The sequence below is a fragment of the Aspergillus pseudoviridinutans genome, assembly GCF_018340605.1.
Source record: "Aspergillus pseudoviridinutans IFM 55266 DNA, scaffold_2, whole genome shotgun sequence".
Lineage (NCBI taxonomy): Eukaryota > Fungi > Ascomycota > Eurotiomycetes > Eurotiales > Aspergillaceae > Aspergillus > Aspergillus pseudoviridinutans.
Genome location: NW_025091282.1, coordinates 1,165,485 through 1,189,494, shown reverse-complemented (window position 1 = coordinate 1,189,494; position 24,010 = coordinate 1,165,485). Strand labels below are relative to the sequence as shown.

The window sequence follows — 24,010 nt, the reverse complement described above, 5'->3', positions numbered from 1 at the left end:
CCATTAAAAAAAATCAAAAAGGATAACTTCGAACTTCATCCTCCTTGTCCATATCCAGGCCTGCAGCAACCTGCTCGGCATGCTTCTGATCCAGATACTCCAGCAGCACCTCCTCGTACCTTTCCCGTCCCTTGTACCGCGACACATCGGCATCCCAACTCCGGATCGCAGAGGCAAGCCGACCAGGCACATACGGCTCCTTGGCAATCTCCGTGATAGGCTCAAAGTACGTCCGGATGGTGAACACCACCGCCCCGGACCGCGGCAGCCGGCGCAGACTCTGCCTCTCCGACCGGAAGTAATGGTGCTCGATGGCCTTGTTCTTCTGCGCGGTGTTCCACGAGACTACGGGCGCGTCCTCGGACCCGATACTATGCGACCAGGCGAGCTCGTCGTCGACCTGGATGAAGTAGTTGTTGCGGAGGACGGGGTCCTCGGGCCGAATCCGGCGGAAGAAGTTCATCATGCCCTTTTCGAGCTTGGTCCTGAAGCCCGGGACGTCGCCGGAGGTGTGGATTTCGGAGAGGCGCATCCCGAATTTGTCTTCGAGGCGCCAGAAGCCGGCGAGCAGGATAGCGCCCGCGAGCAGGTAGTACTCGCCGTCTGGCTTCTCGAACATGAGCGCCAGGTCGTCTTGGATGAGCCGCGCGCAGGTCGTCATGGGGTCTTCGGGGAGGGGGCGCTGGGTGATGTTGAATGATTCGCCGGTGATGGTGTTGGCGATGCCTGTTGCGGTTTTGCGGAACATGGAGGGGTATCTTTCGGGGAGGTAGGAGGTGCTATATTGTATTGAATTGTAAGATTGTGTTATGCCTTTGGGGAACCAAGGGTGTTGGCACGCACAGCTCTTCCAGAAGCTCAATCGCACCGTCCATCGCCTCGGGCGCGGTTCTGCAGCATTTGGCTCCCCTCTCCTTGATGCGACGTGCTTTGTCGGCGTGATACCGTAGGTAGTGGTTGTCCAGCTCTAGAACGTCTATCAGCGTATGAGGCCATCGATGTGGTATGTGAAGATGTATTACCGATCCATTCATCCCACTTCATGCTTCTCAACCCCATCGTGATGAAATACTTCCTGTGTTGATCAGTCATGGGATCTGAGTTCACATCTGAGACAACTCACGGGCCATATCTGAATGGTCGATATGGTATCGGCTTGGTCGCATGGACATCCCAGTCTGGATATGGAGAGGCGGTCGGCCTCTTGAAGTCTGAGGGTATCCATTCTGCAGAGAGTCAGTGAGTCGAGAGTCTCGAATTTCTGAAGGCTTGTCTTACCTCCGGGTTTTCTGTTTGGCTTCTGAATCCGCGATGTCGAAGACGATTTCCTCTCAAGATCTTGAGCTGATCTTCTGTCGCTTCCTTTGTTCGAGAAGCGAAGCACAGAAGTAGCAAGCCAGATCAACGTTGCTACCAAACACAGAGATGCTGCATGTTTGATGTGAAGCTGGCCGAGCTGCACAAGTTCGGGAAGCATGATTTCATTCATCTTCTAAAAATCAAGAGGGGTAACCTGAATTCCTCTATGACCGTGAATCCCAGAGATAATTGCTACTATATGAAGACGAGACAACTGCTGAACAAATAAGAGACCACCCCCGCCACTCCATGTTCTGTATGCACATTGTGCAGCTCAATAGAAGAGGCGACTTTCTTGACAGTGCATAGATGATTTCCATTTGCGTTAATCCGATGCGACCGTCCACTGGGCAAACACGAAGCTTGTCCGTAAACTGTAAGTCTGCGTGGGTGTCATCCGTGCGGAGAGATATCTTATCTCTGTTCTGTCTTACAGGGTTGGCGTCACCCAAGGGATTTCTTATCCAAATCAGGTAAGGTCATAGTGCCGCCTGTAGTTCTCTTGACCATGCGGTGTCTCGCCTGCGAGATCGCATGTGGTGCACGAACTTGGGTAACGGCTCGAGAATTATGTACACTATAAGAGTGGTGACATCACGCCGTCTACTTTGACTCTGATTTGGCGTTCCGCCGCTGGAGAAGACAGTAATGCCCCCAGCTTCTGCGGAAACGAGCTGGCAACATAGGGATATCAGGAACCCAAATCAATCGACCTAGCGCGCTTGATTGGGACGTGTCGAGGAAGTCCTTGCAGGTTATTGTCTCCCATTCTGATTCATCATGCACATAGTCAGGCTCAAGTTCCGTTGCAGCTCGCCCTGGAAAGTACGAGTCCACCAGATATGAACATTGAGAGATATCGACCTGGTCCATGTCAGCTTGGGAAGAACAATTTAAATGTGACAAAGGTTACTTACGTATTTACCAAGGTCTTCCTCGTTCCGATCGTTCATGCCGGCAGGGATTTGCGAGGTGCCTCGGATAAGACCCGAATAGCTTGGGGCATCCGGAAATTCTCCAGGAAGCAATCCTCGAAATTCGCTCTTGATAAATTTGGCACGCATTCCGTTCGGAAGAAAGTATGATGATGGGAATCGATACCACTCTTTGCCGAAGCACACAAAGCCACCGGATTGTGCCATTTCCAACTGTTGCAGCGGCTCCATCACCTTTAGGGGTGCATTGTACGCCGTGATCATACCAAGAGTTCGCAGTAGCCCGGCATTGATAGCCATAAGAATTACAGCCATCACTATGGTCAGTTTGACCTTCGGCGACAGTCGTCCAATGATCTCTTTTGGGTTACTTGACCCGACGTAAGAGAGGATCATGTGAAAGGAGATGGCCGCATTGAGTGCAAGGAAAGGGTAGGCGGGATACATGAACCTTTCCTCTTTGTGCGGCTGGACAGTGAAGATGGCCAACCACATATAAAATGGCGTCACCAGAGTCACGGTCCGTAAGAGAGTTTGGACATTGGTGGCTTGAGAACGGAATATAGCCTGAAGAACAAGTATGGGCGTAGCAGACAGGGCCAATACAAACCATATATTGAAGTTCAAAAGCAGATTTTTGATGTAGAATGTCCACGGCTCTGTACCGAAGATATCAGGCCCCCTGCCTTCGCCTCCGAAAACGTTATAAGCAACAATGTTCCACGGGACAACCGCGAATTTCTGGAAAAATAAGTAGTCGACCGCAATTTCAACACCCTATATCAGTTAGCGAGAATCGCAGAGGCAGTAGCCGGAAGAAGCGCACCAGAATAGCGAGACATCTCATAATGCCCTTGACTATACCCACAAACAAACTTCCAAGAGTGCCGGCGATGAAGCTGATGGCGATCTCCTCAAGGAGAAGAGGAATGATCAGAGCTCCGGCAAAAGGCCAGCCCATGATTGCTCCGAGGCCGAACCACATAATGCCCTTTTCCGTCTTCTGGCCTCCCCTCCAATCCAGAAAAGATGCAAGACCTAGCATAGAAGTATACATGGTAAAACTAGACGGCAAGAATGCTGCAGACGCATGGAACATGCCCGGACTGAAAGCGACAATGATCAGAAAGAGGAGGCCGATTCTGGGGTTCAATGTCCGACAGATTGCTGAGTACAGTCTCGTCTCGCAGGCGGCGCAGACTGCTGCCAGAACGAACCGTATAGCATAGAACTCGGCTGTCTTGTTACTCGAGAAAAGAGACACTATTTTGCCAACCACAGCATGGGCAGAGACGTAGAGCCAGCTTCGGATTGAATAGGCGGGAGAATACTCCCACGTTTGCAGCCCGTACCCGTGGTCCAGGTAGTGCGCGGGTTCCCAGAAATTGAAGACTTCATCGCAGTCTTGAATCGGAGCGAGTGCCGCAGCGACAAAATTGGAAATAAGGAACACATATAGTGTGACGTTCAGAGGGAGATAGAAAGGAACTGGTCGGGAGCTGCGAGGGGGACAGATTGTTAGCTGGAACGCGGGGATATGCCATTCAGATTGAGATACCGTCGCTTGGTCCTTTGAGAGCCATTTGTTGACTGTGTCTCCTTTCTGGCCGGAGCCATGCTGATTGTTCTCGAGGGCAGAGACTCGAAGAACTATCAACGCTGGGTGCTTGTTGATGGACTTCGATAGTAGGTACCTAAATATTGTGGTTGGGAATGGACAAATCATGAGAACGGACACGATAACGATAACGAAGCTTGTTCGGCGGCCGCAGCGGCACTTTTGGCAGATCCAAAAAAAAAAGTGTTCCCGTGAAGAACAATCATTTTCTTCACGAAACTTCTTTGTTCTATCATCGCCTTAGAATTTATTTTTACGGCATTCTGAGGCTTACAATGGCTGAACAGAAGCCCTCCAAACATGTTCCAGGCGCTTCAGATACCATCGATGAAGGCCCTTCGGCGAAACGACCCTGCATGAATGATACGCCACCCATCGCATCGACGCCTGTGGACGATGGCAGTGATTTCTACAACACTCCCTGGACGGTTGGAACACCAGTGGAGAATAGCAGTGAGAACAAAGATACTACGGATACGGATATGACTAGCGAGCCGGCAATATCATCTAAACCTGCGTCGTTAATACCGGGATTGAGTCTCATCAATAACAGTCCTCAAGACCCGCAACTCGCGAAAGAGGAATCTGCTCCAGTACAGAACATGCATGACGAAATGAACCACGATATGACCACTGGAAAGGAAGTAACGGAGAAGGATACACAGCGTGCGACAGAGCCAACAGACCAGGTACAGACGGCCCCAACTTCTGAAGACGCCCAGCCGATGGATGTAGAGCCACGCAAGGAACAGGCTGAGCAGGAGGAAGCCAAAAATCGGCCTGCAGAGGAGACTCTGGTCAATGAGAATAATACGAATGATGCAGCCCCCGATGCTTTGCAAGATAATGAAGCTGAAGAGGAGGAAGAGGAGCATCCGGAATGGGAAATTGATTCTTCCCCATATGAATCATCGTCTGACGATTCTACCACCGATTCTTCCGATGATAGCGAGGACGACGACGAGGACTATCCGATTCTCTCAGCGGAGGAAACGGCGCGGATCCTGATGATGGCGGAAAATGGCTCTGATGATGAGGGAGAAGGAAAGGGCAGATCAGGCGGCAACCTGAGGACAGCAAATGAGCTCCCGGAGGAAGCCCCTCCAGTCCCAGAAGTCACTGTCACACCTGATATGAAAATTGTGCATCTGGGACATGTGGAATCCATCGTTGAAAACACCCTTCTTATCACAGCCAACGTTTCCGGAGAATACCAAGTGCTCGAGTCAGGTTCTCTGCTCTGCCTGGAAGATCGAACAGTTGCTGGCGTGGTATCAGAGACTTTGGGACGGGTCGAGAATCCATTGTATGCGGTTCGATTCCCCAGCGCTGCCGCTATCGAGGAGCGTGGTCTCTCCAAGGGAAAGAATGTGTACTACGTTGAGGCTCATTCGACATTTGTCTTCACTCAGCCTCTGAAGGGATTGAAGGGAAGCGATGCATCGAACTTCCATGACGAAGAAGTCGGTGAAGATGAGATAGAATTCTCCGATGACGAAGCAGAGGCCGAGTATAAGCGGAGATTGAAGCAGAAGCGACAGGAGCGCAAGGAAGCCAGGAATGAAAACGGCGGGCCATCTAGGGGCAGGAAAGGACCACCTGGTCCTTCGAAACTTAGCCAGACTGAGCTCAACTACGACGATTCCCCGGCTGCCGAAGACGGTTACACTCCACTTGCTCGCCCGAAGAATCTGCATGAAATGATGAGTCAACAAGAGGCGCCTGTCGAGGGCGAGGGATCTTCGAGGAATCCTGCCTTCCGTGGTGGTAGGGGTCGGGGTAGAGGCTCCGATCGTGGACGAGGCAACCGTGGCCGTGGTGCAGGAGGCTCAAGAGAAACTCGTGAGCATGGCTCATACCACGACCGTCCGTCTTACTCTCAGCAGCAAAGACCACTGGATGCCCAGGCTCAACCCTCCAACTATAACCAGCAGCCAAGCTATCCGCCGGCTCAGCAGAACGTCTATGGCATGCCTCAGCAATTTTCTTCATTCCAACCTTTTACCCAGCAGCCTCAGCAAGCATTTCCTCCAGGCGCTTTACCGACACAATTCAACTTCCAAATGCCTTTCCAACAAGCTTATCAGCAGCCGAACCCCTACCAAAATTTCCCTGCCATCAACCCTCTATTTTTAGCTGCAATGCAACAACAGCAGCAGCAGCAGCAACAACAGCAGCAGCCACAACAACATACGGCTGGGCAGCCCCAGGTGCAGAATCCTACAATGAATTTCGACCAGGTCAAGGCTCAGTTGGATCTTTTGCGGCATCTGAGCAACGCGAATCAAGGGCCGCCGCGCTCGTAATAATTTGATATCATCTAGATCCTCTAGCACTTCTTATTCTTCTTGCGCTATGGACGGTATCAGGGTTTGCATAATGACACTTGCATTGGGTGGGATTCAAAAGTTACTTTATAAAATCGTGTGTTCTTTGGGTGTTTGTCGAATGTACAGGACGGTTGCTCTGGATGGTAGTACCTCATCATGATGTTGCTTTACTTCTAAATTACAATGCTTCCAATTGATCGCATCCCTGTCATGAGGTCTCTTCGAAAGAAGACTAGAATCAATAGCTTCAGCGATTTACACTTCCTTGGGCTTCGCACTTTTTGCCAGGACCCAAAAGTTCTCCATCTTTGCTCGAGCCAAAACGTCCTTCGCTTGCGAGTCTGTCTCACAAACACGAGCACCCAACCATTTCCTGAATGAACGGGCTTTAGCTTGGCCTTCCCATAGGAGGCTGCATGTGTTGGAGCTGAGATCCTTCAGTGCGCCGGTTTTCTCGTCTTCTGCTGACAGCCAAGAGGCAGAGGCTTCGCGGTTGCCTTCTCGCACACCGTTTGGCCCAGCGTTCTCTGTCCAGTCAATCCGGTTCAACATTAATTTCCTGTAACTGTTGATAGAGTGTGAACCTCCCTCTACAATGACTAGATTGAACCGAGGATGCATGATGCAGACTCCTGTGAGCGCGTTCTGTTCGGCGTTCTTGCTGACTTTAAAACGATGGCGCCCATTTGCAAGACTGTCAATTCGGTACACGGAGACATAGATACCCATTTCAGCATCTTTCTCCTGTTGCTGGGCAAGTTTCTCTCGCCTTTGCTCCTTTGTCAATTTGCGAGACTCATTTGTAGCCTCGTGCTTTTCGCGACGCTCTGCAATCTCTCGGGTCACACGCGCCTCGACTGCAGTGGGGTCTTTGACAGCCTCTTCGCCCAGAACCCGCATGAGATTAGATTTCTTGACCTTTGGCGGAGGAGCCGGTTCGAGACCCAGTCGGATCTTCGCTTGTTGCTCTTTGAGATCGGCCATTCGTCGCTGACGCCGAATCTTTGCCTGTTCCTTCGGTGTAAGATACATCGGCTTTTGTCCGGGCATATGCTTCTCCTGAGGAGGTTCGAGAAGAACCGGATGCTGGACGTAGACAGTGACGATAGAATCGGGTGTGTCGATCTTGAGGTTGCGTTCGTCATCGATAGCAGAGTAATCGTTGCCATTCACCAAACCCTCGTCCCACCATTCGATGGCCGGAGGCGCAGGCACAAGGAATGCTTTCTCGACATCCAAATCCTCATCAATACCAGCCTGTCGTGCTCTTTCTGCGATGCGCCTTTTCATATCCTCTAGTTGGGCTTGCCGACGTAAAGCTGCCGCCTGCTGTATGTATTTGCCCTTCTGATTGAATATCAGTTGCCGTGATTGTCTGGGCTTCGCGATAGTAGCTTTAGGACCAAGGCTTGGATCAAAGTAGGGATTACTCTTGATCTCTTCAAGCGAAGGACCTGACAAATCGAGTCCAGCCCGATCCTTCGTGCCAGGCATTGGAGAGTCTGTCCGATAGCTCGCCCCAAACTTGGACTGAGCTGACGGCCGTCCTTTACCACTTCGGAAATCTGTAGTATCTGAGAGAAGCGCAGGATGAAGGCCAACATCCAGACCGCCGCGGGCCCGTGACGAACCATCGTCATCGTCGAAGGGAGGAGGTGGTGGAGGAGGTGGAACAGGAGTCCGTTGCTGAGCAGCCGCATTGGCACGTCCGGTGGCTGCTGCAACTCTCGCTTTCATTTGTTCTAGCTTCGACATTGCTGAGGTAGCGGGAGGAGGTGTAGGACTTGGGCTTGCAGCTGCTGGTGTGAGCGCTGGAGCTCCGCCTCTGGCGGCCTGAAGCCTGGCGCGCACAGCCTCTGCCTTCGCTCTTGCTTCCGCCACCATCTTCYCGATGTCCACCTTCCCGGCGGCAGCGTTGCCTCCTTGAGTTGGCAGCGGCGAGCCATTGTTGGAACGAGTTCTTTTCTGTGCGTTATTGTCTTCATCCTCGGGATGAGGCCGCTTCAGTACGTTGCCAGACACGTCCGCCATGACTCAACTACGTTCCACTCACCCACAAATGTCTGAGGAATGATATGTGAGAGGTGACAAGACAAACGTCACAACCCCCAGAATGTAGCTAGGACCGGGATGTGGTACAGGTAGAATGGATGGACAGTGGATAATTATGATACGGAACAAATCAGTCGTAAATCACGGGGTGAGCATGAGTGGACCGCTTGGCGGTAGCGCACGGCAGAAAAAAGTTCTTGGGGTCAACTTTTTTGCAGCATCACCGCCGAACGAATCCGCCATTTATTTCTTCAGGCCAGCAGCCAAAGAAAATCGCACTGCCAGCGATTTCTGTCGCTCAAGGAGCTGCAGGTAATCATGGCGACGTTCGCACGGCCTGTGGCCTCGTCAATCTCGGGTATTGAATTCGGGGTCTATTCGGATGAAGATATCAAGTCCATTTCCGTAAAACGAATTCACAATACCCCGACTTTGGATTCTTTTAATAATCCTGTCCCTGGTGGTTTATACGATCCGGCTCTGGGTGCTTGGGGAGATCATGTGTAAGTCTAACACTTATGCTATGCTTCTTCCGTCTATTAGACCTATCGCTGGTTATCGCTACTTCGGAGCCTTTTTTTCGCTGACCGCATTTAGCTGCACGACCTGCCGTCAGAATTCGTGGTCTTGTACTGGCCATCCTGGACATATTGAGCTTCCTGTTCGCGTTTACAATGTCACTTTCTTCGACCAATTATACCGACTGCTTAGAGCGCAATGTGTCTACTGCCATCGTTTCCAGATGCCCCGAGTTCAGATCAACGCCTACGTGTGCAAGCTACGGCTCTTACAATACGGATTAGTCGACGAAGTTGAGGCCATAGAGGCGATGGGGACTGGTCAAGGAAATAAGAAGAAGTCTGGAAAGGACGCCGATGATTCAGGCAGCGAGGAAGACGACGACGATGACCTCGTCGCTCGCAGGAATGCATACGTCAAGAAGGTGATTCGGGAGGCACATACTGCCGGCAGACTGAAGGGTATCATGTCTGGTGCGAAGAATCCCATGGCTGCGGAGCAGAGACGCACTTTGGTCAAGCAGTTCTTCAAGGATCTTGTCAGCATCAAAAAATGCAGCAGCTGCAGCGGGTATGTCATGTCGTTATCACACTTCCCCTGCTATTTACCGTTTGCTGACGAGGTGCGAAAGAATCTCACCCAATTACCGGAGAGACCGTTTTTCGAAGATCTTCCGAAAGCCTCTGCCCGAGAAGTCCAGATTAGCCATGGTACAGGCCGGATTTCAAGCGCCGAACTCCCTCATTCTTCTCCAGCAGGCCAAGAAGTTTGATACGAAGGCAAAAGAGTCGATGTCCAATGGCATTTCTGATACGGCTAGTGTGGTGTCTGAATCACATGGCGCTGAGGAAGAAGTTGCTCGTGGCAATGCCGTCGTTGCACAAGCCGAAAGCAAGAAGTCAGGAGCTGGCGATGCTGGACAATATATGCCTTCGCCAGAAGTGCATGCTGCGATGGTACTACTCTTCGAGAAGGAGAAAGAGATTTTGAGCCTGATATACAACTCTCGGCCTCTTCCCAAAAAGGAAGCTAAAGTCAGCCCGGACATGTTCTTCATCAAGAACATCCTGGTGCCACCGAATAAATATCGACCAGCTGCCCCTCAAGGGCCCGGTGAGATTATGGAAGCACAGCAGAACACTCCGTTCACCCAAATTCTGAAAAACTGTGACATCATCAACCAGATCAGCAAAGAAAGGCAGAATGCCGGTGCCGATTCCGTCACTCGAATGCGTGATTATCGCGACCTCCTTCATGCTATCGTACAGCTCCAAGATACTGTTAACGGGTTGATCGACAGGGAGAGAGGCGCATCGGGCCCGGCAGCAGGCCAGGCCGCCAACGGTATCAAGCAGATTTTGGAAAAGAAGGAGGGCTTGTTCAGAAAGAACATGATGGGCAAACGTGTCAATTTTGCTGCTCGAAGTGTCATTTCCCCGGATCCCAATATTGAAACGAACGAGATTGGTGTACCACTGGTCTTCGCGAAAAAGCTCACTTATCCAGAGCCTGTGACGAATCACAACTTCTGGGAAATGAAGCAGGCAGTCATCAATGGTCCAGACAAATATCCTGGTGCCACTGCGATTGAAAACGAATTGGGCCAAGTGACCAACCTCAAATTTAAGAGTCTTGATGAGAGAACAGCTTTGGCCAATCAGTTGCTGGCACCGTCGAATTGGCGCATGAAGGGAGCACGTAACAAGAAGGTCTACCGTCACCTTACCACTGGTGATGTCGTCCTCATGAACCGGCAGCCTACGCTTCACAAGCCGTCCATCATGGGCCATAAGGCTCGTGTGCTGGCGAATGAGAGAGTTATTCGGATGCACTACGCTAATTGTAACACCTACAATGCCGACTTCGATGGTGACGAAATGAATATGCATTTCCCTCAGAACGAACTTGCTCGAGCTGAAGCTATGATGCTTGCGGACGCCGACCACCAGTATCTTGTGGCGACATCTGGTAAGCCTTTGAGAGGTTTGATTCAAGATCACATCTCGATGGGAACGTGGTTCACATGTCGAGACGCATTTTTCGACGAGGAAGATTATCATGAGTTGCTCTACAGCTGTCTCAGGCCTGAGAACTCACATACTATCACAGAACGGATTCAGCTTGTGGAGCCTACTCTGTTGAAACCAAAGCGTCTCTGGACCGGCAAGCAAGTCATTACGACAATTCTCAAAAACATCATGCCTCCGGGAAGAGCGGGTCTCAACCTGAAGAGCAAGTCTTCCACTCCTGGAGACCGCTGGGGCGAGGGCAACGAGGAAGGTACCGTAATCTTCAAGGACGGCGAGATGCTGTGTGGTATTCTCGATAAGAAGCAAATCGGCCCTACTGCTGGCGGTCTTATCGATGCCATCCACGAGGTCTATGGCCACACCATTGCCGGACGGCTGATCAGTATTCTCGGACGACTCTTGACGAGATATCTGAACATGCGTGCGTTCACTTGCGGTATCGATGATCTTCGATTGACCAAGGAAGGTGACCGTCTCCGTAAAGAGAAGATTAGTCAAGCTGCCAGCATCGGTCGGGAGGTTGCTCTTAAGTACGTGACTCTCGACCAAACCACAGTCCCTGATCAAGATGCCGAACTGCGCCGAAGATTGGAAGACGTCCTTCGGGACGATGAAAAGCAAAGTGGTTTGGATAGTGTCTCCAACGCTCGGACTTCTAAGCTCTCTACCGAGATCACTCAGGCTTGCCTTCCAAAAGGCTTGGCCAAGCCTTTCCCGTGGAATCAGATGCAGTCTATGACTATCTCTGGAGCTAAGGGTTCAAGTGTCAACGCGAACCTGATTTCTTGCAACCTGGGACAGCAGGTTTTGGAAGGTCGACGTGTACCTGTTATGATCAGTGGCAAGACCTTACCATCCTTCAGGGCGTTTGATACTCACCCTATGGCCGGTGGTTATGTCTGCGGCCGTTTCTTGACTGGTATCAAGCCTCAGGAGTACTACTTCCATGCTATGGCCGGTCGAGAAGGTCTTATCGATACTGCCGTCAAAACTTCTAGATCTGGATATCTGCAGCGTTGTCTGATCAAGGGTATGGAAGGTCTGAGAGCCGAGTACGATACATCTGTCCGCGAGTCTTCAGACGGTTCCATCGTTCAATTCTTGTACGGAGAGGATGGACTTGATATCACGAAACAAGTGCACCTCAAGGACTTCGATTTCCTGACTTCGAATTACGTCTCTATCATGCAGTCTGTCAACCTTACAAGCGACTTCCATAACCTGGAGAAGGATGAGGTGACAGCCTGGCACAAGGAAGCCATGAAGAAGGTCCGCAAGACAGGAAAAGTCGACGCTATGGACCCGGTACTGTCTCTCTACCATCCTGGAGGTAATCTGGGTAGTACATCCGAAGCATTCTCGCAGGCGCTCAAGAAGGTATGAGACATCCGCTACAATCCTCCTTCCACACATTCGAAACTAACAAAAGCTGCAGTACGAGGACACCAACCCTGACAAACTTCTGCGAGACAAGAAGAAGAGTATCGACGGTCTCATCAGTAAGAAGGCATTCAATACTTTGATGAACATGAAGTATCTCAAGTCTGTCGTCGACCCTGGCGAAGCAGTTGGTATCGTTGCTAGTCAGTCTATTGGAGAGCCGTCAACCCAGATGACCCTGAACACCTTCCATTTGGCTGGTCACTCGGCAAAGAACGTGACGCTGGGTATTCCCCGTCTGCGTGAAATTGTCATGACTGCAAGCGCTCACATCATGACGCCTACGATGACGCTGATCTTGAACGAGGAATTGTCAAAGGAACATTGTGAGAGGTTTGCGAAGGCAATCAGCAAGCTCAGTATTGCTGAGGTGATCGACAAGGTTCAAGTCAAGGAGAGAATTGCCTCAGCCGGTTCACGCTCCAAGGTTTACGACGTCGAGATTGCCTTCTTCCCAGTAGAGGAGTACACGAAAGAGTATGCGATCACGACCAAAGACGTCCAAAACACTCTGCAGAACAAGTTCATTCCAAAGCTTGTTAAGCTCACTAGAGCCGAGCTCAAGAGACGTAATGACGAGAAGTCATTGAAGAGCTTCTCGACGGCCCAGCCCGAGATTGGTGTTTCTGTGGGCGTCATCGAGGAGGGGCCGCGGGGACCCGACCGTGAGGTCGAACCCGCACAAGACGATGATGAGGATGATGAAGACGACGCCAAGCGGGCGAGGAGCGGTCAGAACCGATCGAACCAAGTCTCATACGAAGGTCCCGAACAGGAAGAAATAGACATGGTCCGACAGCAGGATGCTGAAGAAGATGACGAAGATGAGGAAGAAAGTGGCAAGGACCGTCGCCAGGGTTCTGATGTCGAAATGGAGGACGACTCCGACGAAGAAACAGATGCTGAGACGAAAGACACCAGATTGCGCGAGGAGGATATCAAGGGCAAATATGGCGAAGTCACACAGTTTAAGTTCAACCCCAGCAAGGGCACATCATGCGTCGTCCAGCTGCAGTATGACATCTCCACTCCCAAGCTCCTCCTCCTGCCTCTGGTTGAAGAAGCCGCTCGCAGCGCCGTCATCCAGTCTATCCCTGGCCTCGGTAACTGCACGTATGTCGAGGCGAACCCGCTCAAGGGTGAGCCCGCACACGTCATCACCGAGGGTGTCAATCTGCTTGCCATGCGCGATTACCAGGATATCATCAAGCCTCACTCCATCTACACCAACTCAATCCATCACATGCTCATGCTCTACGGTGTCGAGGCCGCGCGCGCATCCATCGTGCGAGAAATGTCGGACGTTTTCCAGGGTCACAGTATCTCAGTTGACAACCGCCATTTGAATTTGATCGGTGATGTGATGACCCAGTCTGGTGGTTTCCGCGCCTTCAACCGCAACGGTCTCGTCAAGGATAGCTCGTCGCCTCTGGCCAAGATGAGTTTCGAGACCACCGTCGGTTTTCTGAAGGATGCGGTGATCGAGAGGGACTTTGATAACCTCAAGAGCCCCAGCAGCAGAATCGTTGCGGGCCGGTCTGGCATGGTCGGCACGGGCGCCTTCGACGTGCTTGCTCCTGTCGCATGATTGGGAGCTTTCGGTGCATGACATACCATATGATTTTCAATTACTGTATATGCCTGCGTATTTCCTTGTGCATTATCCATGTCTTTTGTATGTTTGATGTATCCTACGATTCGGAGTTTGTCTCAGCGGTATCCAAGAAAAGTCTTGTTCCTTTTCCGATAGCATTTACACCGTGAGCAGATGAATAGATCAATCAATTTACTATATCAAGCTCTTGAAAGGATCAAGTCAATGACGCGCAGTTCCAATTCTAGCAGAAGGACCTAATGTACTACAGGAAAGTATACACCGAAAACCCCGTGGTATCATAAACCAGTATCCCGTATATACAAAAAATCCGCTTCAAAAGTCACAAGAGTTGCTTTTGGCAGAAGAAAATGATGCGTCCAAACTGTTTTACTGTGCATCCAACATCATGAGGTCTTCGTCTATATCGTCATCAAATTCGTCTGCAGCGGCACCAGCACCATTATGAGTGCCGTTCATGACCTGTCCATTGGCGGCCGCTTCTCTGCGCAGTCTTTCTTCCTCCAGCATCTGCTTTTCACGATGCCGTTCTATGTCGGCCAAGCTCCATGTAGAAATTCCTTCTTGATCCTTGGCCTTGAATGGCTGGGCCATTGTACGCAAGAAGTTCTTCGCAGTAGCCACAGCCATATCCGTACTCAGGTTTGTTTCACTCTCCAGCATGGCCTGACTGATCCACTTGGGTAATTGGTTCCTTTTTTTCTGGAATCGACGATCTGCTAGAACCATGATTCCGTAGTCATCCTTGCCACGCAAGACACGCCCCAGGCACTGCGCTGCGTGTCTCATAGCGTCGAACGACAAGAAATCATTCTCCCGGATTCGATAATTCTCGCGCAGGAACTCAAGGCGGGCTTTCAGGATCCGAGATTCCGTGTACTGGAAGGGAACTCCAATACATAATACCGCACGACCGTAATGGTGGTCAAAATCGATACCTTCGGAGACCTTTCCTCGAGCGACACAAAACAAGATGGCACCACGCCCATTGCAGCATGCTGTCCGGTAGGTCTCCAAGGCGAGCGATGATTCCTGCGAATCAGGAGTTTCAACGAGGATCAATTTATAGCTCCATATTGAGTCTAGGATACCCATTCCTTGCCACATGCTGATGATCGACTCCATATATAGATAAGATGGAAAGAAGACAACAATACCATCAGGTGTGATCCGTGAGAATTCCAAGACGATGTTCCCGTAGTTGCGCACGACGCCAGGATCATTTCGGATCTGGAATGAGGACGAAATCTGGGCCTGGTCTGAGCCTCGCGTCACGATCATAGGCAGGAAAGACCGCCGTGCAAGCGTCATAGTGTACGACTCTTGCAGTACAGTGGGGAAGCCGAGCATCTTCGGATACATCTCGAGCGGCGAGAGGGTCCCAGAAGTGATGATGACGGAGCTGAACCGATCGAAGACGGGCTTGATCGCAATTGCGGCGTCCAAACAAGTGAAGTGTAGTACTGGATTTGGTACCGTGGCCGTTTCCGACTCGAATGGTTCAAGAATCAACAGGAACCCTTTATCATATGTCGCGACCAAGGTCGCGAACGTTGCAACTTCTTGTAATGGTTGATAATCCTCTATGTTAATAAGCTCTAGTGTTCGCACTAGCGAAGTAAGGCGTTCAGCGCAGAAACGTAGAGGCTTTCGCTCGATAAAAGTAAGGTCTTTGACGTGTGTCAAGAATGAGGGTGGCGTTTCGGATATAGTATGGGTGACTTTCATTCGTGTCTTGAGGTATTCTATGAAGCGCTTGAGGAAGGMAACAAAGTGCTCCGCCCGCCGTATATTGCCTGGCACAGCTTCCTTGAGCAAGTCATCCGGTAACACCGGATTCGCGATGAACTGGTCTTCTTCTCTGGCTTGTTCCGCTTCTCTCAAACCTTCCACAAGCTTTGAATATTCGTTTTGTAGTTTCTCTGCGTCCGAACTCTTCATTTCGGAGATTTTTCGCTCCAAGTTGTTTGCGCCCCGCGTGGCTTTCCGTAACGAGTCTTCGGTGATATCGATGCTCAGCGCTTCAATACATACGTTGTCGATGTTGTGTGCTTCATCGAATACTACTATACAGTCCTTAGAGAGCTCTCGCGACACTCTCTCCGCGATTTTAGGGTCAAGGAGGTAATGATAGGAATAGATAATGACGTTGCAAAAAGGCATCTGAACCTGTGTTAGCACACACCGACAAGGACTTCAAGCGTTATATTACCATGCGCCGCGCGGAAAAGTAAGGACATTGCTTGTGTTCTTCTCCATATTTCAGAAGCCCATCTAAAGTGAAGACGCCGGGAGGAACAAGGTTATGCGGTTCGAGGAGGTCGAGGTTCTAAACAGTCAGGAATCTCCACCACAACTTCCAAACATGAGCGCATACCTCATGATAGATGCATAGCTCGACATCTTCGCCTCTCTCCTTCTTTTCTTTAACGAAACCAGCCGTCAAACTCCTGCACCGCGCGTCCACGACAGTGCCACTTTTCTCTCGTTTCACCGACGGATGCAGGCACAGATTTTTTCGACTGGTGAGACCTAAAGCTCGAAAATCTTCGGTATATCCCAGCTGCTGAGTGCGAAACTTCATCAGCTCCTTCAACTCAGCCAACGCCTTTTCAATCTCGGACATTGTTCGAGAGCAGTAGATGAGCTTCCTGTGCTCCGGATAATGCTGCTGATATGCTATAATCAACGATAGTAGCGAAACGGTCTTTCCGGTGCCTGACGGCATCTCCAGAACGCAGTGACCCCCGGCGTCGAGGGTCTTTTTAAGATCGCACATGTAGGCATACTGTTCGGGGTATATACGAGGATAAGGGAACAGGACGGGGAGATCACTAATGGACGATAAAGGTTTGTTAGAGGAGCTTATTTCTTCTAGCAACTGATTTAACATCTGTAGACTTACTCTATCATGAATTTCATTGTGAGAGTAGAGCGCCACCGTGGTCCAGCTGCCTGACAGAATTGAGCTCGCTCTCTCTCATGAAAGACAAGCAGCATAGCTAGACCGCAAACTGACCTTTCCTCTTTAGGCGATCGATGACACCAGCCCACGTGATCTCCTTATCGGGAGCCCGATCATCACGCCGCTTTTTGATATGGCAGTCAAAGAGATCAGTGACGTTTGCTAGGGCGATTTGGAGATGAAGCGAAGAATTTGTTCTGGACTTGGATAATTCTCTAATTGCGGCTCACCGACTGTCTAGCCACGAATACCCACGTCCATTCACTCATTTATCCCTCATATTACTCTCGTTTTTCCATTCTTCGCGCTGTTCTATTACTCCGCTACCCCACATTACTATGAGCAAAAAGTTCAAATCGCAGGCCTCGAGCAGCCGCGCTGCTGCCAGTACATATGGGTCTTTTGGTGGATTCTCCAGTTCCTTCTCGAGTTCAGGAAGACCTCCTTCCTCTCTCACATATGTGACCGCGCCACCAGATCTGTCGCGAATTGCGGATGCGAAACTTGCCATTTCTTTCAAGAACTTTCTGAAGAAGGATGAAGTTACGAGAATAAAAGCATTAGATGACATTAAAGATTATGTATCGACAGTCGAAAGTCGTGGTGCCACTCTTGACGACGGGTTCTTGGATGCTTGGGTATGTCTACAAGCTTATCTTGCAGACAGCAATTTGACGTTGATTGTATTTCGCAGATCAAAATCTACCCACGGGCCTCGATTGACCTTTCCCGTAGAGTGAGGCAGACGGCTCATTCAGTTCAAGGATCCATTGCCTGCGTTGTTGGCAAGAGGATAGCCCCATATTTGCCTAAGGTAATTGGGGCATGGCTTGCAGGCTTCTACGATAATGACCGGCCCGTGCATCGAGCTGCCCTGGAGTCGTTCATGGAGGTGTTCACAACCGAAGAGAAAAGAAATGGAGTATGGAAAGTCTATCAGAGCTCAATTCTCGACTTTGTAGATGATGTTATTCTACAACAAACTCCTCAAACCCTGAGTGATGAAAGGACAGTGAAGCCTGATGATGCGGAGGCAAAGTATGCTCGCGTAGTAGGAACAGCACTCCTACTGTTGAATCGCGTCATAGGTGTGTGTATCGTTTCCCAAAGTCGCTCACTCGCCCTAACTTCATTAGCAAATTCGACTCACGAAGATCTCCAAAAAGACCTGGCCGCGGTGGAGAATCTCCTGAATAGTAAATCGATGTGGTCCCTCTGCTTTCATGACGATCCATTTGTTCGCAGGTCGGTCTATGTCTTGCTTAGATCTGCAGTGGCAAAAGAACCGGAGGAGCTGGATTGGAGGATCATTAGTGCAGCTCTGATTGGCAAATCCTTGTCCATCAACCAATTGGGGTCAGCCTCAGATCTCTCTGAATCTTTGCTGGAAGTAACTTCAGCACGACCACAATTGTGGACGGAAGACTACTCTGGAAAGACTACGTCTTCCAAGAGACTCCTGCAATACATCCAGAAAGGCTCTCAGGGAGGCGTGGGGTCCTTCTGGTCAAATCTTCGCCAACTACTGCAGATTATACCTGCGGAGGTGCTGGTGAAAACTGATCCGCAGGCATCTACTGACGGCATTATTGGGCTATCGAGTGCGACTTTGTTGACGGAGGCGTTTCAACTTGGATTGAATTCAAGAGAAGAGCCTCGGCAAAATCAACCTGTGGGCTGGAAATCTTACATTGAGACAGGGATTTGGCTAGCGAGTTCACTACCCGAGAGCGATAGGGACATTTTTCTGCGCACAAGGCTATCTCCTCTAGTCATTCAACATGTTAGAGCGGAGAATGCGCCGCAATGGGCCCTCCCGAATCAGAATGCTGTAGCTCTCTGCACAGAGTATTCTCTCGCATTAGCTAAAAGCCATTATGACAGCGAACTCCAGCGGCTGTGGACCGATTTAGCCGATGGTCTTCTCGAATCAGTCAGACTATCCGCTCCAGAGCAGTCAAAGGAGTTCAGATCGTCACAAGATGCGGTATGTGCGCAAGCTGGACGACTCTTTGCTCTTGAGGCTTCAGTGCTTGCAAGTGTAGCCGATACTGAGGCGAAAGCTTCCGTATCTAGTGTTCTTGACAAGACAAACCTGCCACTTCTGGACAACTGCTTGCAAGTATTGCGCTCTCGGAATGGCAAGCCATATGCAGCAGCAGCAGTCGTTGAAGAGATGATCCGCAACGCTGCAGATATTGCGCAGCAATCTCGAGAATTGGCAGACTTTGTTCAGAATGATGCTCCCGATTTGCTGTCCTCGCCATCGGCTGATCGCCTCATATCAGTCATCTTGTCCTGTCGTTCTTGGAAGGGATTCGGCTCTAGCTTTGAGAAAGTGGTCGAACGAGTGGCGGAATCCGAACCAGAGCAATCAAATATACATGCTGTGCAGAGGCTACTTGCAACTCTCGATTTCAAAGAAGTGCATGACAAAACAGGCCTCGACTCATTGATCAAACGGGCTTTGGACCAAGCTTGCAGAGGTAGCCGATTCCACTGGCCAATCGTGATCGCGGCACTTCAGAACCAAACATCACACGGTGAACTAACGGACTTGATCTTCTTGTTTATCGTTGATTCATTGTCTGAGCCAACGAAGGTCTTTGAAACGCTGCATGGGCTCTCTCAGATTGCAAAATCTGTCCCGGATGCGCTGAGCAAATTCCAGGCCGGAGCTCACGGATCGAAATTAGCTGGAAAGCTTCTGTTTCTGGCAGAAACTTCTGACGAGGAAGTGACCAGTCTTGCAGAGTCACTGCTAACAAAATTCAAAGAGATCGGGGTCGGAGAGACGAGCGCCAAGTCGAGTTTTGAGATTTTGCAGTACAATTTCGATCACGTAAATGAGGAATCACTTTCGTAAGTTCTGAGCTGAGGAGAGAAGGATATCCGGTCAAACTAACTTCTTTCAAGGATTCAATCTCTCTTAAGCATAGCAGAAGACTTACTTCGTGCTGCTGACCCGGAGGCCGGGGCCTCCATCGCTAAAGACATCTTGCCCTCTCGTCAAACATGGGAAACAGCCTTACGGCCGTTCCTGGAGCTTCCCCCTCGCCCATCGACAGCTATCACAAGCCCAATTGGCGGGACTGTTTATATAGTAAACCCTGAGGTATCGGATACAATTAAGGAGCAGTACCGCACTATTTCCCGTGACTCCAGTGGTTGTTCGGCCGCGTTCCGTCTCGCATACTTCACAATTCGAGTTCTTTCATCATTTGATATAACGGGCAGTCTCTCGGCAGACGAGCAGGAGACACTGTTTCACTACATACCCTTGGCTGTACAGCTGATTGATGACGATCTGAGCATTGAAAATTGCAATGGTATTACTGGATTAATGCACTCAGACCAACGAGAAGAATACCTGGAGATTGTTTACGATGGCCGCAAAGTGATCAACCAGTGGACGCGCTCAGACGGTCGTTTACCTGGAAGAGATGAGACAATCGCCTCAACGATCCTGTCCTTCTGGCAGAACAGACTTGAAGCTCTGAACAATACCTCTCCGACGGACTATCGTATTGGAGAAGCCTTTGTCAGACTGATGAACAGCATCGACTCCGCTAACAAGAATAAATCCACAGATGAGATTACCAAATTGTGCAGGGAAGTGCGAAGCTCTAATGCCATTCGATCGGCATCTTGGGTGGCCGTCTTACGTGACTCAATCTTAATCAATCCGACGGGCAACCGGCTGTGCAATGAACTGGTTGCAGACTCTACGGGCTTGAAGCCTCAAGATGAGAAGAAGGAAGGTAAGTTGCCACTAGGATCATCCCTTGGTGACTCTGCTGATGCGCGTCAAGGTCTCCGAAAACTGTCTTTGCTTAATCTTCTTCTTGCGGGGGAGACAAACGTGGCGGCAACCATTCCAACTCAGCGTCTAGTCTTCCTTGTCAAGCATCTCATACAATGTCTCCAGTCCGAGAACTTGGCGCTCAATATTAGAGCCGAGATCATGCATACCCTGACCTTTGTCCTTCCTTGCCTGAATGAGATCTATGGATCGCATTGGGAGGACTGCATGGAAGCTCTCAGCACGGTTTGGCGCGAATCTAGCGGGGGCGATGAGGCTCTTCCCCTACTCCTTGCTTCCTTCAGACTCTTTGCAAGCCTGAGGTCAATCGTTGCTGAAGAAGATAGCAATGATGATGTCAAAGACGCCTGGTCAGAACGCAAGACGGTCCTTTTCAACGGATTAGCCTCAACCCTTACAAAATTTGGTGAGATAGAACGCATCCCTCATTTTGAGCTGTCCAACGGACTGACTTTTAAAAGACTACACCATTGCTTTCCATCAGCCCCGGGACGTTACCGTTGAAGTGTTATGCCGCTTGATCAAGGTGATGCCTGTCGAGAGCCTCGAAGATGCGAGTAAGATGTTCCATCTCCTGACGGCTGACAGCCGAGTGGTCCAACGTGCGGCTTTTACTCTCCTGCATCGTTATATTCCATCAGTGCAAGAACAAGTCTCATTTGATGTGGCATTATCCAAGTCTGTGGTCAGACTTCCTGATGAGCTCATGTCTTTGCTACTGGAAGCCCCTACAACGGAATCAATCACTCTTGCGGACGGCGATGACAAGATCTGGACCAGTATAAGATCATATTTGCTGAGCTGGAAAGTCGTATTTGACCACTTTATCAACGCGGTATGTGTTGACACGCTCTCGAATACAAAACAAGCTGTTGCTAATTTCATACAATAGTCTCTCCCGGTTCAGGAGCAATATGTTGCAAGCATCAAGGACAACGATAGCCTCGGTCCATTGTTAGAGTTCATGTTTGATTTCCTTCAGCAGTCCCACAATAAACTGGTGGATGCTTCGAAGTTTGACATTCGCTCCTTTGAACCTGATCAGTCCGAGACTCAAGAGAAAGAGATCCAATGGCTTTTGGTTCATTTATACTTTTTGTGTTTGAAGCACCTTGGCAATATGACGAAGAACTGGTGGCTGGACACAAAGAAGCGCATAAAAGGGCCTGTTGAGACGTGGACAGAGAGATATGTAAGTCTTTCTTTTTAGATCTACTTTGCCTCGAAATGGCGTTACTGACGACTATTGGAGATCTCGCCTTTGATCATCGAAGACTCACTGAAAGGGGTGGACGAGTGGATGGCCACACAGGATCCCAACGAAGAGCGCGCACTTTCAGTGAAGGTTTCTCCCAAGACTGCGGAGATCATCGCGAGCATCCCTGTTGATGAAGAGTCGCCTCCTGTGGCGCTGTCGATCTCCCTTCCTCCAGCATATCCACTGCAGCCTGCCCTCGTCGTTGGGCGCAGCCGAGTGCTGGTCGACGAGAGGAAGTGGAAGAGCTGGCTGCTCACCATTCAGGGTGTGATCATGTTCTCCAGTGGCAATCTTGTGGACGGACTGATGGCCTTCCGCAAGAACGTGCAGGGTGCCTTGAAGGGCCAGAGCGAATGTGCCATCTGTTACTCGGTGATCTCGACGGACATGCAGACGCCGAATAAGCGATGCGCCACTTGCAAGAACACCTTCCATTCGGTGTGTCTCTTCCGCTGGTTCAAGAGCAGCAACCAGAGCACCTGCCCTCTGTGCCGCAACAACTTTGTATATGTATAGATAGAATAGTGGGTTCATAGGTAGCATAGACGGCGTTGTGCTGTGATATAGACAGGTGGACGGTTGACGCCATGACTGGTATAAATAAAACGTTGGACAGGTATTCTATTCTTTACTCCTGCATTGGTTCTGTCAATTGCAAATCAGTCTTCGAAACAGTCAACTAGATAACGTTCGTGGATCGTGCAGTGGGTCGTGGATCCAATCCAGTGTGGCGGGGACTGATCAACCCCGCCAATATCATCATCACCGCCCAGAGCTTCCCCCCTTCGCGTGGTAAATATCTCTCGGACATGTCAGCTTCTCAGATACCCAATTTGAACACACTCCGTCGTGGTGGAGGTCGAGGGCGTCTTAGAGGCCGTGGAGGCCTTGGCACAGGCACACCAGGCGAAGAAAGACATGGATCACGGGGAACAGGAGCCCAGGACCGTGTCGTACAAGGGACAGACAATGACGCCAGCGTCTCCCGGTTGAGCGCAGTGGAAATTGGGTATCTTGAGGATCCTTTTGCGAGGGCGTTAACGCCTCCCGGGTCCGAAACAAGAAGGCTTCCCATAATTAACAGAGGTGAGCCCTTCTACCGGAGCCATTTTACCTTTCTGCAGAGCTAACATGAAGCCGCACAACAGGCACTTACGTCCGCACCACCGCCATCGATCGACTCGTTGCGCGATTCTTAGAAGGCCCCTCACAGACGAAAAAGCAGATCATCTCACTAGGTGCAGGATCGGACACGCGCATTTTCCGGTTGCTTTCCTCTCGCTCGCCGTCCTCAGGTGAGAATCTGATCTATCACGAGATCGACTTCTCCGCCAACACCGCCGCGAAGATCAAGTTCATCCGCGCAGCACCTCTCTTACAACGGACATTGGGATTTGGAAGTGCCCAAAATGTATCCATCTCCGAGTCCGGCGACGCATTGCACTCGCCGACATACCACCTCCACCCTGTTGATCTCCGAACACTCTCAGCGTCAGCAACCGCTTCGCGAAGCCCATCATCACCCGATGTGACGGAGAAGGCTCAGCCACCCTGTCCGCTACCGGGTGTCGACCCGACACTTCCCACGTTACTCATCTCAGAATGCTGCCTTGTGTACCTCTCACCCCACGAAGCGATCGATGTCGTCGAATACTTCACCAAGACCCTTTTCCCGGCAGCTGTGCCATTGGGCTTAATCCTCTACGAGCCCATCCGACCGGACGACGCCTTTGGACGAACCATGGTCGCCAACCTCGCGACGCGCGGGATCCAGCTGCAGACACTGCATGAGTATGCGTCGCTCGAGGCGCAGCGGAGACGGTTACGGGAGCACGGGCTTGATACCGGGCAAGCGGCGGCAGACATTGATTTCATCTGGGAGCGGTGGGTGAGTGAGGCGGAGAAGGAGCGGGTTGCCGGGTTGGAGATGCTGGATGAGGTCGAGGAGTGGCAGTTGCTTGCGCGGCACTATTGCGTTGCGTGGGGATGGAGAAGCGGGGCGGGGCAGGATACGGGGGTGTTTGATGGATGGAAGGAGATTGAGGGACAGACTGGAGAGTGATTCT

General features: G+C 50.6%; 7 protein-coding genes across 7 annotated transcripts; 3 read left to right on the top strand and 4 right to left on the bottom strand.

Annotated features, from left to right (window-relative positions):
- Positions 1–13: 13 nt before the first annotated feature.
- Positions 14–1,477, bottom strand: Asppvi_002475 (heme-dependent oxidative N-demethylase family protein; the record flags this gene model as incomplete). Its single annotated transcript, XM_043298457.1, has 5 exons — positions 14–779; positions 844–967; positions 1,023–1,075; positions 1,124–1,226; positions 1,279–1,477. 5 exons carry the CDS (start codon positions 1,475–1,477, stop codon positions 14–16), a joined length of 1,245 nt encoding a protein of 414 aa, XP_043154392.1.
- Positions 1,478–1,962: 485 nt separating this feature from the next.
- On the bottom strand, positions 1,963–3,911 carry Asppvi_002474 (dolichyl-P-Man:Man(6)GlcNAc(2)-PP-dolichol alpha-1,2-mannosyltransferase; the record flags this gene model as incomplete). The annotated part of the gene is made up of 4 exons (XM_043298456.1): positions 1,963–2,223; positions 2,277–3,071; positions 3,121–3,793; positions 3,853–3,911. The coding sequence occupies 4 exons, from the start codon at positions 3,909–3,911 to the stop codon at positions 1,963–1,965; spliced, it is 1,788 nt and encodes a 595-aa protein (XP_043154391.1).
- A 276-nt stretch (positions 3,912–4,187) lies between these two features.
- Positions 4,188–6,218, top strand: Asppvi_002473 (RNA-binding snoRNP assembly protein NAF1; the record flags this gene model as incomplete). The annotated part of the gene is made up of 1 exon (XM_043298455.1): positions 4,188–6,218. One exon carries the CDS (start codon positions 4,188–4,190, stop codon positions 6,216–6,218), a length of 2,031 nt encoding a protein of 676 aa, XP_043154390.1.
- Positions 6,219–6,497: 279 nt separating this feature from the next.
- On the bottom strand, positions 6,498–8,273 carry Asppvi_002472 (U4/U6-U5 snRNP complex subunit PRP3; the record flags this gene model as incomplete). Its single annotated transcript, XM_043298454.1, has 1 exon — positions 6,498–8,273. One exon carries the CDS (start codon positions 8,271–8,273, stop codon positions 6,498–6,500), a length of 1,776 nt encoding a protein of 591 aa, XP_043154389.1.
- Positions 8,274–8,612: 339 nt separating this feature from the next.
- On the top strand, positions 8,613–13,871 carry Asppvi_002471 (DNA-directed RNA polymerase I core subunit RPA190; the record flags this gene model as incomplete). The annotated part of the gene is made up of 4 exons (XM_043298453.1): positions 8,613–8,797; positions 8,892–9,383; positions 9,445–12,220; positions 12,279–13,871. The coding sequence occupies 4 exons, from the start codon at positions 8,613–8,615 to the stop codon at positions 13,869–13,871; spliced, it is 5,046 nt and encodes a 1,681-aa protein (XP_043154388.1).
- Positions 13,872–14,267: 396 nt separating this feature from the next.
- Asppvi_002470 (TFIIH/NER complex ATP-dependent 5'-3' DNA helicase subunit RAD3) lies at positions 14,268–16,820 on the bottom strand (the record flags this gene model as incomplete). The annotated part of the gene is made up of 4 exons (XM_043298452.1): positions 14,268–16,061; positions 16,111–16,227; positions 16,276–16,732; positions 16,804–16,820. 4 exons carry the CDS (start codon positions 16,818–16,820, stop codon positions 14,268–14,270), a joined length of 2,385 nt encoding a protein of 794 aa, XP_043154387.1.
- Positions 16,821–17,201: 381 nt separating this feature from the next.
- Positions 17,202–24,006, top strand: Asppvi_002469 (ubiquitin-protein ligase RKR1; the record flags this gene model as incomplete). The annotated part of the gene is made up of 10 exons (XM_043298451.1): positions 17,202–17,501; positions 17,558–17,951; positions 18,000–19,725; positions 19,780–20,624; positions 20,676–21,092; positions 21,148–21,521; positions 21,579–21,878; positions 21,939–22,448; positions 22,628–23,030; positions 23,093–24,006. 10 exons carry the CDS (start codon positions 17,202–17,204, stop codon positions 24,004–24,006), a joined length of 6,183 nt encoding a protein of 2,060 aa, XP_043154386.1.
- Positions 24,007–24,010: the final 4 nt, after the last annotated feature.